Here is a 13,620-nt window from a genome sequence, read left to right on the forward strand (position 1 = left end):
CTCAACTAAATTCTCACCTTCTGCAGGAGGATATTTCACTACCCCAGCTTCTACCCCCCCCCCCCCAGTTAGTACCTTCTCTCCAATATTATCTTACATTTCCACTATAAATATTTTGTATGTAACTTTTTAAAATGTTGTTGTCTTCTTTGTTAGAATGTCAGCTCTTTGAGGGCAGAGACAGCACTTAGCACAGTGATTTGACCCATAATAAGCACTTAATAAAAGTATGTTGACTGGGCTTCTGACCTGAAATTTCATTGATGGAGGGAACTCCCAGGGAGGAAACACCCTTTGCCTATGCCAATCGGCAGCCTGCTATACAATTGATGGTTTTAGAGAGAGTCCCTGAGAGATTATGTGACCCTCTCCGGTTCATATAGCCAATATTTGAGAGGCTGTAAGTGAACCTGGGTCTTCCTTATACCATGGCCAATTCTATCCATTTAGGTATAAGTGCCTCAGTTATATGATTGCTATTAATTACTTTATTTGCATCCTTTGTGATGCTTGCTGCATGTCTCCAGGATCCTTGGGGCTATTTCATAGAATTCCAGAACTGAAAGGAAGCTCGGAAGTACACCCCTGCCTAGAGCATGACCTCCTCTATAATATTCATGTAAAACCAAGGCTATCAGCCAGCCTGTGACATCTGCTTTACAAACATCCAAAAAGTAATTAAACATGAACTTCTTCACCTACCGTTTATCAACCTTCTACTCTTCCCGTTCTTTTGAAAAAATTTTAAAAAAGAATTATAATGCTTCTATTAACTTTGTAACAACAACCTTTCTATCTCCTCTGATGTACTCACATTGCAGGGGATAGAGCACTGGGCTTGGAATCAGGCAGATTCACCTTCATGAGTTCAAGTCCAGCCTCCAATACTAGCTGTATGACAATGTGCAAGTCACTCAACCCTATTTGCCTCAGTTTCCTTATCTGTAAAATAAGCTGGAGAAGGAAATGGCAAACCACTCCAGGATCTTTGCTAAGAAAACCCCAAATGGGCTCACAAAGAGTCAGACATGACAGAGTACTTGATGAACCCTGGTTGGCTCTTTGTAATCACTGCTTTCCTCTTTTAGAGCTTCACAAACTATCTTTAATAATCTGTTCTAGAACTTTGCCAGGAATCAAAGTCAAGCTCATTGGCTTATTACTTGTAGACCGTTCTTTTTCCTTCCCTAATCTTGTGGTACCCTCATTTTTTTTCCCACAGCCTTTCACATATCACTGACAGTAGCTCAGCCACAACATTTTCCTGTTTTGTCTCTTCCTTTAAATCTACAAACAAGATTGCTCACATTCCACCACCATCCCACCACCCTCACCCCTCAACTCACTATTCTCAAATCTCATCCTGGCTTCCATCCAAACAGAAACGGTATTCTCAAAGTTTTCCTATCTCGTGGAGATAGTGGGGTTCCAAGCATTTTTATCTTCTCTTTGATCCCCTCACCTCAATAATTGTTATACCAAAGGTGTTCGCAGAGAAAACCTTGTCCTCAAAGGTAATTCCAACCGTCCCCTGATGAAGATATTAAAGGGACTGAAAACCATGCTATTTTGTTAGCCAGGTTTCCATAGACCTTTCCACAAGAAAGGATTTGAACATTTAAAAGTTATTTTTTAATTCTTGTTATCGGGGATAGGGGGAGAATACCCTGAGAAAATCAGCCTTATTCTCTTAGTGTACTCTACCCAAATAAAATTTAATAATTCTTAAGAGTCTCGACTCAAAGTAACAATTATATTATTTTAATGCAGTATCTTCAATAATAATTGCTGATTCTCATTATTTTTATCATTTCCCTCAAACAGAGGCAGCCATGGTGTGGTGGATAGAGAACTGCTATATACATACTGGTCATGTGGCCCTAGGAAGTCACAACTTCTTAATACTCTAAGTAACTCTTTAAGTCTCTAAGTTGCAGAGGAGGCATCCTGCATTGTACAGGAAGTTTCTTCACATGGGAGTTCCAAATGGAATCACAGGTCCAAGTCTTTATCCCCTTTCATTCATAGGGGCATCATAGAAAGCAAAGTTGTTGGAAAATTCCATGACATCAGGTGACTTACCAGTAAATGCTATATTTCTGAAACAAATTTGAACTCATAGCACTTTATTCTCTTTATATTGTATTTACATTTTAAAATTATTAGGATAATGATACTTTGTGGTTACATAATTGTTGAATACAGTAAAGTCATTACTTTTTTGTTTGCTCCTTTTCATCATACCAATGATTTCATCAGTAGGGAGTACCTACTAGAACAATTCCCTCCATAAATGCAAAACTGTTCCACAATATAGAGTCTTAACAGAGCTGCTTGAGCAACTCAGAGGTTAAATGACTTGGTCATTATCCCACAACCAGTATGGGCCAAAGTCAGGACTTGAACCAGCTTCTCCTGACTCTAAGACCCAAGAATGAATCTTCCTCATTCTATAGGCTGCTTCTGAACTTTTAAAAAAATTTTGAAATAATGGAAATATGAAGTGGAAAGTGAACAATATAACGCATGCACTATATGAATATCTCTCTTTTAGGTACTCTTTTAACCACAGAAGGTGAAAAAGTCTTATTCCCATGTGAATTTAGAAATGAGGATTTTTTGCCAGAGAAAAGTATAAATGTTAGTTGGTACAGAGTTGAAAAAGCCTCCTCCATGATCTTGGCATCCTTTTCAAGTTCTTCAAGTATAAAAGTCTTTGATAATCGATTTACTTGGACCAAAGATCTGATGCAAGAAAAGGATAAGTTCTCTTTGACTTTAATGTCCCCTGTTCCATCAGATAGTGGGAAATACCTCTGCAACATTTCGTCTGTAAGCTATACTCGGCTCATTATACAACCTTTGACAGTTGGTAAGTTATAGCATTTAATAATAGAATGGAATTATTGCTATATATAAAGTATGTCAATAGAAGTAGAAATATATGAGTTGTCAAGCAAGAAAAGGAAGAGCTGATTTTGGCAATGAAATTAATCTTCACCTGATCCAAAAATCCCTATGTCCATCAAATGTTGGTTCTTGCAAAAGGCATAAAGAGGATTGATTGCCCTTCTTTTGAAAAACAAACTGGACAAATTTTCATTAAAGGCATACCTTCAAGATACTGTGGGTTCAGTTCCAGACCACGCAATAAAGTAAATATTGCAATAAAGTGAGTCATGTGAATTTTTTGGTTTCCCAGTGCATTTACACTATACTGTAGTCTATTATGTGTGCAATAGTACTATATCTTTTTTTAAAAAGTACACACCTTAATTTTAAAAATCTTTATAGTTTTGCTAAAAAAAATGCTAACCATCATCTAAGCCTTCTGCAAGTCAAACTGCTTTTGCTGATGGAGGGTCTTGCCTCTATTTTGATGGCTGCTGACCAATCAGAGTAGTGGTTGTTGAAGGTTGGAGTGGTTGTGGCAATTTCTTAAAATAAGATAGTGAAGTTTGCTGTGCTGATTAACTCTTCCTTTCATGAAAGATTTCTCTGTAGCGTGTAATGCTGTTTCATAGAAATTTACCATAGTAGAACTTCTTTCAAAATTGGAGTCAAACCTCTCAAACACTGTTACTGATTTATCAATTAAGTTTAGTTTAATATTCTTCAGTATTATTGTGTCTCAAGGAAAAGGGAGACCAAGGACAGGGAGAGAGAGAGAGGAGCGGCCAGTCAGTAGAGCAGTCGGCACACATAGGATTTTATTGATTAAATTCACCATCTCATATGGGCAGTTTGTGGCTCCCCAAAACAATTGCAATAGTAACATCAAAGATCACTGATCACAGATCGCCATGACAGATATAATAATAATGAAAAAGTTTGAGATATTACAAGAATTGCAAACATGACATTGAGACACGATGTAAACACATGCTGTCGGAAAAATGACGCTTATAGACTTGTTTGACAAGAGTCGCCACAAACCTTCCATTTGTAAAACCAAACCAAACCAAACCATGGTATCTAGCAAAGTGTGATTGAAAAAGCACAATAAAACAAGGTATGTTATAAATAAGGCCATTATATAGAATTTGGGGGTTGGGGAGACAAGACGGGCCACTCCTGCCCCTGCCCTATTCCTTTAAAAGTGCATAAAGGACAGGTATTCAAGATAGCTAGCATACACTCTGAAATAACACTGGAAAGAAGGAAATTCTGTGTAACAAAATGTCTTTAAAGAGAACCCCAACCCACAGCTCAGTCTTTCAGGTCAGGAAGTTTTAGTATGTAGATAGTCTTGTAGATAAATTTTCAGCTGAGAGTGTTCTCAAAGATCAGTAAAGGTTATGATATATTTAACTTAGGGTTTTTTTTTTTCCCATTTAAAATGTTTATATTGACACATTTTGTTTTATGTAACTTAGATTTTCAAAAGTATCCCCTCCTCTTCCCACCCAATGAACTATGTCTTGTAACAAAGAATAAAAAAAGAAAGCCCCCCAAAAAGCTTAACAAATTCAATTAACACATTTCTAATAACTGATAGTATATGTGATATTCTATTTCCATTATCCCTCACTTCTCAATAGAAGGGGGTTGAGGTGAATTTTCCTTTTTTTCCCAGACAACTTGGTCATTATAATCACAAAGTATTCAATTTTGGTTTGTTGTTCATAAGAATATAATAAAAAATGGAAATTTAGAGACCACCTAGTCCAACCCCCTCATATTACAGATGAGGAAATTGAGGTCCAAAGAGCTTAAATTAGTTGCCCAGGAATACAGAGATAATAATTACAATGCCCAGAATTCAAAATTGGGTCCTGAGATTCCAAATTCAGTGCCCTTCCCATTATACCTATGTCTTAAGTGAATAGCCAAAAGATTTCAGATGATTTTCCCCCTAAGTATGATTTATCAAATCCAGTGGCAAAATTAATATATTTTGGGCACTTGAGAGGCACGAGTATTTTTTTTAAGGCATTAAATATGCTAACTTTAACATAAATAGGCCTCCAACTCCACAGCAATTCAGAAGCAATGTAGGCCATTGTCATGGAGAGCATTGTTGCAGTCATAATGTATATTGTTTTCCTGCTTCTGCTTGCTTCACTCTGTATCAGTTCACATAAATCTTCCCATGCTTCTCTTAATTCTTCATATACTTATATTAATGTTCACTTTGCTCTCTCCACTTCAAAGTTTATCCAGAATTCAGATAATAGTTTTGCTAGAATTTGTCATTGTTTCCTTTTAATTTTATCAATATTGAATCCATGGTGGATTTAGTTTTCAGGGTTAAACCAAGTTCAATACCAGTCTGTTTTCTTTTTAAAACTTTTAATACTGTTAAGGTTTGAACTGTAGCACCTAATATTTTTTGGTAATCTTTTTTGCTTGTGCAACTATTTAATAATTTGTCTTTCTCTGCATACAGAGCCATATCAAGGAAACAGCATCTGGATAAAAATTTGTATTCCATTGGTAATTTTAATTGTTATTGGTATGTATATTTGGTATTTGTATGTGTGTGCGTGTGTGCATATACATTTTGGCTTTTAGCCAGAGCTTTTTTTGTACTAGGCTACATATGTTGTACAATTTGGGGTCTCTCTTATGGCATCCATATAAAAACATAGTTCATGTGACAAATAGTATACTTGTCCAGGACAGTTTCCCATGAATCAAAGAGCATCACATTTGTCCTGAAATTTCTACCCGAGGCTCTGAGAGGTTAGATATCTTGTCTGTAGTCATGCCACTACTATGCCAAAGATGATATTTTAACCTGGATCTTCTTTTTTTTTGCCTTTTGGAGGGCAATTGGGGTTAAGTAACTTGCCCAAGGTAACACAGCTAGTTTTTTTGTGGGGGTGTTAAGTGTCTGAAGCTGCAACCGAACTCAGGTCTTCCTGACTCTAGAGCTGGTGCTTTACTCACTGCGCCACCTAGCTGCCCTGAACCTGGGTCTTCTTGACTTTATACACTTCTCTATGCAACCTCTCCAAATGATTCAATGTCCAAATAACTAAAAGTCACTTAAACTGGGAAGTCTGGTCCAATGTTTCTTTATGATATGGATTGATACTGGGTTCCTAAAGGCTCTGGCAGAGATATGAAGGTTATGAAAAGAGTTCTACAAGTTTGGAAAGATGTTGAAGACAGGGTCATTGACAAACAGTATGTCTATTGTTTATAGACCAACACAGCTAAATTTGGAGAGATTTATCATCAGATTGTCTTCAAAATGATGCATATTTAGGTGATAGTAATAAAGGGTTTTTGATTTGAATCATGGAAGGACCACTCACACTTACTAAATCACAGATCTCAGGAGCATTGAAATAAGAAATAGCAGAACCAGAGCTGGAAGACACTAGTCCAGAGGTTCTGAATCTGGGGTTAGTTATTTTTTTAAAAAATATTTTGATAACTTTCAATATAATTATTTTTCTTTATTATACTACACATTTTATTTTATGTATTCAAAAACATTTTGAGAAAGGGTCTATAAAAAAGTTAAGAACTCCTAATTTAATCCAAGTCCCTCAGTTTACAAATGAGGAGACTTAGTGTGGAGAAGTTAAGTATTTGCCTACGGTGATCTTCTTACTCCACTAGAGTTCTTTCCAAGAAAAAAAAACGTGCTTCTTAATAATTGTCAGAGGAGACCATGGGCCTTTTGTATTCCAAATGGTCGATCATTGACATATACTAGGGTCCTCCAAAAAACATTGCACTTCTGCTGCCACTTGTCGCTGTAGAGAGGTATTTCAATTGAACTAACGTGTTTTTTTTTTTGTTTTGTTAATAGAATTTTATTTTTCCAGTTATGTGTAAAGATAGTGTTCAACATTCATTTTTTTAAATAAGATTTTGAGTTTCAGATTTTTCTTCCTCCTTCTCTCCCTTCCTCCCTCCCCAAGATGGTAAGAATCTGATATAGGTTATGCATGTGCAGTGATGTTAGTCATGTTGTAAAAGAGGAAACATAACAAAAGGGGAAAAAACAAAACAAAACAAAACAAAACTGGAAATAGAATGCTTTAATCTGCATTCAGACTCCATAGTTCTTTCTCTGTTGTGGATAGCATGTTCTATTATGAGTCTTTTACAATTGGCTTGGATTACTGTATTGCTGAGAAGAGCTAAATCTATCATAGTAAACATGCATAAAATTCATTATGTGCTAAATATCTGCATATGGTCTATGAATCTAGAATAATTGTTTTAGAATAAAATTGTTTACCAAATACTAAGAAGAAAGAAAGAAATTTAGTAGGTAAGCAGGGAGAAGGGAGATAAGCTTACTAGGTACTGGAAATAGCATAAAAGGCCTGGAGACAGAAAGTGAAAGGTATATTTAAGGAAAGTTGATCTAGTTTGACTGAAGTATAGACTATGGGGACAGAAATAAGATAAGAAAGATTAGAAAGGTAAGATGGTGCCAGATTGTGGATAGCCTTAAATGCCAGGTAAAAAAAACTGAACTTTCCTCAGGCACAAGGGGAGCTATGAAAGGTTTTAATTGGAAGAATGATCTATTCAAATCTGCACACAATGACAATTAGTCTGGCAGTGGTATAAAGGATGGCCTAATCAGTCAATTAAACATCAATTAAGCACTTACTACAAACCTTGCAACATGCTAAGTGCTGGGGTTACAAAGAAAGATAAAAGACAGTCTTTGCCCTCAAAGAATCTGCAATCTAAGAGGGAAGACAACATATAAAAAGGTGAAGGGATCATCCAGCATGGTGTCATGCTGGAGAAATCCAATGGAGTATAGCCAGGTTGGAAATGAAAGATGACTGACCTAAGCACTCTCATTAAATGGAGGTTCTGGTGGGGGAAAGTCTCCACAGTGTAAACAGAGGGAAGGAGGGGCCCAGGGGCAGAAGACACAGATAATGTTTGAGTTCCAAGACATCTTGCAGGATGAAAGGGAGGAGGAAAGCTGAAGTGAGAAGACTTATTAGGAAGCTATAGTAGCAGTTATGTGGTAGTTTATGGGGGCCTATGCTAGTCTGATAACAATAGGAAAAGAGAAGAGCACAAAGATAAAAGAAATACTGCAATAAGAGGTTGTTGTTATTTGGTCATGTCTGATCCTTTGTGACCCTGTGGACCATACTGTCCATGGGGTTTTCTTGGAAAAGATAGTGGAGTGGTTTGTCATTTCCTTCTCCAGTGGATTAGAGGAAATGGAGAAAGGGAGAAAAGAGGGAAGGAAGGCAGGAAGGCAGGAAGGAAGGAAGGAAGGAAGGCAGGAAGGAAGGAAGGAAGGAAGGAAGGAAGGAAGGAAGGAAGGAAGGAAGGAAGGAAGGAAGGAAGGAAGGAAGGAAGGAAGGAGGGAAGGAGGGAAGGAGGGAATGAGGGAGGGAGGGAAGGAGGGAGGGAGGGAGGGAGGGAAGGAAGGAAGGAAGGAAGGAAGGAAGGAAGGAAGGAAGGAAGGAAGGAAGGAAGGAAGGAAGGAAGGAAGGAAGGAAGGAGGGAAGGAGGGAAGAGAGAAATATTGCAGAGGTAGAAAAGATTTTGCTACATGAAAGGAAATGAGAAGAGAAGGAGAAAAAATGTCAGTGTTAACACTAAAGTTTCCAAATTGGAAGACTGAGTGAATGATAACGCCAGGCTTCTGTACCCTGACTCTGCTTTCTCAAAAGTTACTGATAGGGGAGGCTAGGTGGTGCAGTGAATAGAGTACCAGCCCTGAAGTCAGGAGTTCAAATCCATCTCAGATACTTAACACTTACTAGCCATATGATCTTGGGCAAGGCACTTAACCCCAATCAATAGCCCTGACTTCCTCCCTCCAAAAAAAAAAAAAGTTACCAGATGACCATTTACTCACCAAGTACAGTGTTCTTTTTTCCACTTTAATTCTCCTTGACCTTATGGAATTTGTTACTGCTGACCTATCTTATCTCTCATATACTGTCTCCTTTCTTGATTTCAGTGATATTACATTCTTCAAGTTCTTCTATTTCTCTAAACAACACTCACTAGCATGTACAGGATTTTAGGGTGACAGTGTATACCTGCCCTGTTAATTCAAGTTTTGTAGATGGCCAGGATGTTAGACAAGGTAAGCGAGATTCCTTTGTCTACTCCCTTTCCTTGACCAACAAGAATTAGGAAGGGGAGTAGGTCCTAGGTATTTTACACATTGCTTCCCAAAGGTCTCTCTAAACTGAGCAGTGGTTAAGGAGTGATATCCAGAGGTTTTTATGATCTGAAGATTACATGTGAAAAAGTCATAAGCTTCTCAAGAGACACAGTCTAGTTTCTTTATAAAAAAATAATATATTGAACAGCAATGAACTCTGGAAGATATATTTTTCTTATAAATACTCTTGAACTAGAGATATAAAGGGTTCAAAGCTTCCAGAAGAGTTAGTGTTTCTGGCCGCAATGTCATATTTCATAGCTTTCAGGAAAGTGTAATGGTCTCAAATCTTACTTTTCTTTGTCAGTGTATGTGTGTGTGTGTTTGTTCTTGAATCTCAGAAAAAGAGATTTATCCCAATGATGTGTCTCTAACAAGTGCACCAGAGATGTAGTAGCATTCACACTAAGCCTTCCAATGCTCATTGTATTCTTCTTCTTTTGTTTCATTCTGGTTGTTTTCAATTTTGGTCAAGGGTAACTGTAGGGGGAAGGTGGGATGGAGAGAAAATAAATATCTGCTAAATGGCCAATAAAATTTTTTAAAGTAAAAATAAATACAGCAAATATAGCACAAAGTTTTGCCAGAAATAGGTTCTAATTACCAGATTTATTTCAGCTGGCCTTCATAGATTCTTGTGATCTTCAGATTTCTTACCTATTTCTGATAATCTCAAACTGACTACATATTGAAAAATCTTTTTCTTTGTCTGATTTGGCAGTTAGTTGTTAATTTTCTTTCATATGCACTTTCAAATATAAGCAAGATTATTCATCCCACAATTTTATTGTGTTAAAAGAATCCTCTCAGGACAGCTAATGGGCACCGTGAGTACAGTACCTGCATTGGAGTCAGGACCACATGAGATGAAATCCAGCCTCAGACACTTAACACTTACTAGCTGTGTGACCTTGGTCAAATCACTTAACCCCAACTGCCCTACGTTCTCCCCTCCAAAAAAAGACACTACCCCCCAAAAGAATACTCTCAATTTAGGTTTTGTTGTTTGTTTTTTACAGTACTTCTAGCACTAGTTGCAAAACAAAAATGCAAGAAGAAAAATTCTAATTCAATCTCTACCCGTAAGAAGAATCAAAAAGAGGAAAAGGTCAGTCATTTTCCTTTCCCAAATTCTAAATTTCAAGTTTCAGTAGAAGAATCACTTTTTCTCCAATGGCATTCTTCAAATTCAGGTAAATGAGGTTGCAAACAAAAGAAAAATATAAATCAGTTTGAGTAGTTTTCTTTCCATGATAAATCATGGTCCATGTCTTTTATAGAAAAAGGGGAAAGGGAGTCAGATATCATACATTATTAAACAGGTTGCTACTTACTCTTTTCAGTCAAAATGACAGTTGTCTTACTTCCTTTCCCCCATTTTCAGCATGAATCCTCCTCTTCAGATTTGATTGTGAAAACACCATGCTCGGGGAGGGTACTTAAACATCGATTCCTCCCAATTTGGAAAAACAGCACCACCTTACTATAAGGCCTGGAACAGATATTTCAGACAGAGAAAAATAGATCACTAGATTTAACCAAGCATTGACTTACTGACCTTTGAAATTTCTACAGCAAATGCTTGATTTTCCAGAATCTGTACCAATCGTTCAGTTGGTGAATTATACTTAGATAGTACTGGCAAAATGACCAAAAGGCAGGCAGGGCAGAAGGTAAAGATACAGTGAATCAGAAAATAAGTAAAAGTTGGTAGAAAAGGTGAGATTGAAATCAGTCAGTTTGTCTATTTGTCAGAAATCCTGCTGAAAGGTGTGGGGAAGTGAGGAGTTAGTAGTTATAATGAAGTTTGCTCTGCTATCTCTTTTCCTACAAATGATTGATTACGGAGATATGTGACAGTGTTTCCAACAACTCTAGGAATTGAAAGTCAGCTTTTGCAATGATCCTTCTTGGAAGCATCAAACTGCTGATAATAATTATTTTTGTATCCTAGGAACTCCAAAACTTAACTGGAAAACAGCAGAAGTGATCCAGGGACAGAAGACCATGAGAACATGTAGCCTGTTTTTCTCTATACTTATTAAGCTTGTATGCTTTTTAAGATTCCAGAAATAACTACTAGGTCTATATCTCAAAGAGATCATGAAAAAGGGAAAAGGACTTACATGAACAAAAATATTTAAAGCAGGTCTTTTTTTTAAGTAGGTTTCTCTTTTTTCCCAATTTAAAAAAACATTTTTATTTAAAGTTTTGAATTTTAATTTGATTTCCAAATTCTATCTCTCCCCTTCCCCTCATTCCCCCTAGGGGAAGACAGTCTCTTAGGGGAGACAGTAAGTATTCACATATAGGTTATAACATGTGCAATCATGTAAAACATTTCCAATATTAATCATTTTGTACAAGAAGATTGAAATAAAAAAAAATTTAAAAGAAAGTGAAAAATAGCATACTTCAGTCTGTATTCAATCAATATTGGTTCTTTCTCTGGAGGTAGATAGTATGCTTCATCATTACTCCTTTGGGATTGATTTAGGTCACTATATTGCTGAAAATAACTAAGTCATTCACAGTATTTCACTGAACAATATTGCTGTTACTGTGTATGACATTTTCCTGGTTCTGATCACTTCACTATGTGTTAGTTCAAATCATCCCAGGTTTTTTTCTGAAATCATCTGCTTGTCATTTTTTATGGCACAACAATATTCCATTACAATCGTATACATTCCTTGTTTAGCCATTTCCCAATTGATGGCCATCCCTTTGATTTCCAATTCTTAGCTACTGCAAAAAGAGCTGCTATAAATATTTTCCTTTCCCCCTTTTTTTTTGGTTGTCTTTGGGATACAAACCAACAGAGGTATTGTTGGATCAAAGGGTATAATGTAATGGTAAGGGAATATGAAGATCTTCCCTGCCCCTTGGTGGGCCTCACCTGGAGCCCAACAAGAAAAGCTTGCTTAGGGGAGGCTTGTTTTTCAGGAAAGCCACCTTTTGTTACTTTGTAATTAGGCAGTGGGTCACAAAGGTTGTGATGTTCTCTGACCCTGGAGAAGGCTATATATTCTCCCTACTATGAGGTTTTGCTTTAGGGCTCACTTATGGAAAGAGTTTGTGTGATTTGGCCAGAAGAGACTTGGGTAACTGTTGAGCCCCCTGGCTTTCAAAACCCAGATGTTGGTGCTTCTTTCTTTGGTAACTAACACTGTATGTATTTAATGGTCAGACAGCTAGAAGCCCTGTCTCTGGTCTGTTGAATTGTGTTATTTTCTCTGTATTTTTTGTCTGCTTGTCATCTGTGTTTGTATTTTATGAAGTTCAGGGTGTTGACTTTTTCCCCTGAATTAAGTGAATTATATATATATACATGTATGTATATGTATATATGTGTACATATACATGTATGTGTATATATGTACATATACACGCATACATGTTTTATTAAAGTAAGATTATTAACCCTTTTTGAATTGCTTTCCTTTAGAAAAGCAGATCAAAGAACCTGTGCTAGCACCCATCCTGGGTATGCTAGGGTACTTGCTGATACAAGGGAATACAGAGTTCGGTTGCCCATTGGGCATAGTTCCAAATTGCTCTCCAGAATGGTTGGATCAATTCACAACTCCACCAAAAATGCATCAGTGTCCCAGTTTTCCCATATCCCCTCCAATATCCAATATTTTCCTTTATTATTTTTTGGCATATTAGCCACTCTAAGTTGTTTTAATGTGCATTTTTCTGAACAATAGTGATTAAGAGCACTTTTTCATATGGATATAGATAGCTTTGATCTCTTTCTCTGAAAACTGCCTGTTCATATCCTTTGACCACTTATCAATTGGGGAATAACTTGTATTTTTATAAATTTGACTCAGTTCTCTATATTATTGAGAAACGAGGCCTTTATCAGAGATACTTGCTACAAAAATTTTGCCCAGTTTTCTGCTTCCTTATAATTTTGGTTGCATTGGTTTTATTAGTGAAATTTTTTTTTTAATTTTATATAATCAAAATTATCTATTTTACATTTTGTAATGTTGTCTCTATTTTCTTTGGTACTAAATTCTTCCCTTAGCCATAAATGTGACAGATAAACCATTCAATGCTCTCTTAATTTGCTTATGGTATCACCCTTTATGTGTAAATCATGTACCCTTTTGAACCTTATCTTGGTATATACCTAATTTCTGCCATAGTATTTTGCAGTTTTTCCAGCAGTTTTTTGTCAAATAAAGAGTTTTTTGTCATGAAAGCTTGGATCTTTGGTTTATCATATACTAGATTACTATGGTTATTTACTATAATGTAATTTATACCTAATCTATTCCACTGATCTCCCACTCTATGCCTCAGTCAGTACCATATTGTTTTGATAAGTATGGCTTTATAATACACATTAAGATCTGGTATGGATAGAACACCTTCTTTTGCATTTTTAAAATTGATTCCCTTTGATATCATTGAGCTTTTGTTCTTCCACATGAATTTTGTTTTTATTTTTTTAGATCTATAAAATAAGTTTTGATAGTTTGATTGGT

General features: G+C 36.5%; 1 protein-coding gene across 4 annotated transcripts in view; it reads left to right on the top strand.

Moving 5' to 3' along the window:
- Positions 1–13,334, top strand: part of HHLA2 (HHLA2 member of B7 family) — a 93,565-nt gene extending 80,231 nt beyond the window's left edge. For all 4 annotated transcript variants that reach the window (XM_069069809.1, XM_069069810.1, XM_069069808.1 and 1 more), the window contains 4 exons: positions 2,555–2,872; positions 5,390–5,455; positions 10,138–10,226; positions 11,073–13,334. In XM_069069809.1, coding sequence (XP_068925910.1) covers positions 2,555–2,872; positions 5,390–5,455; positions 10,138–10,226; positions 11,073–11,108 — 509 coding nt within the window. In that variant the 3' untranslated portion in view covers positions 11,109–13,334. The remainder of the gene's footprint in view (positions 1–2,554; positions 2,873–5,389; positions 5,456–10,137; positions 10,227–11,072) is intronic.
- Positions 13,335–13,620: the final 286 nt, after the last annotated feature.

Source organism: Petaurus breviceps, unplaced genomic scaffold (genome assembly GCF_028583685.1).
Source record: "Petaurus breviceps papuanus isolate PSGF00001 unplaced genomic scaffold, PetGlider_PUasm1.0 90792, whole genome shotgun sequence".
Taxonomy (NCBI): domain Eukaryota; kingdom Metazoa; phylum Chordata; class Mammalia; order Diprotodontia; family Petauridae; genus Petaurus; species Petaurus breviceps.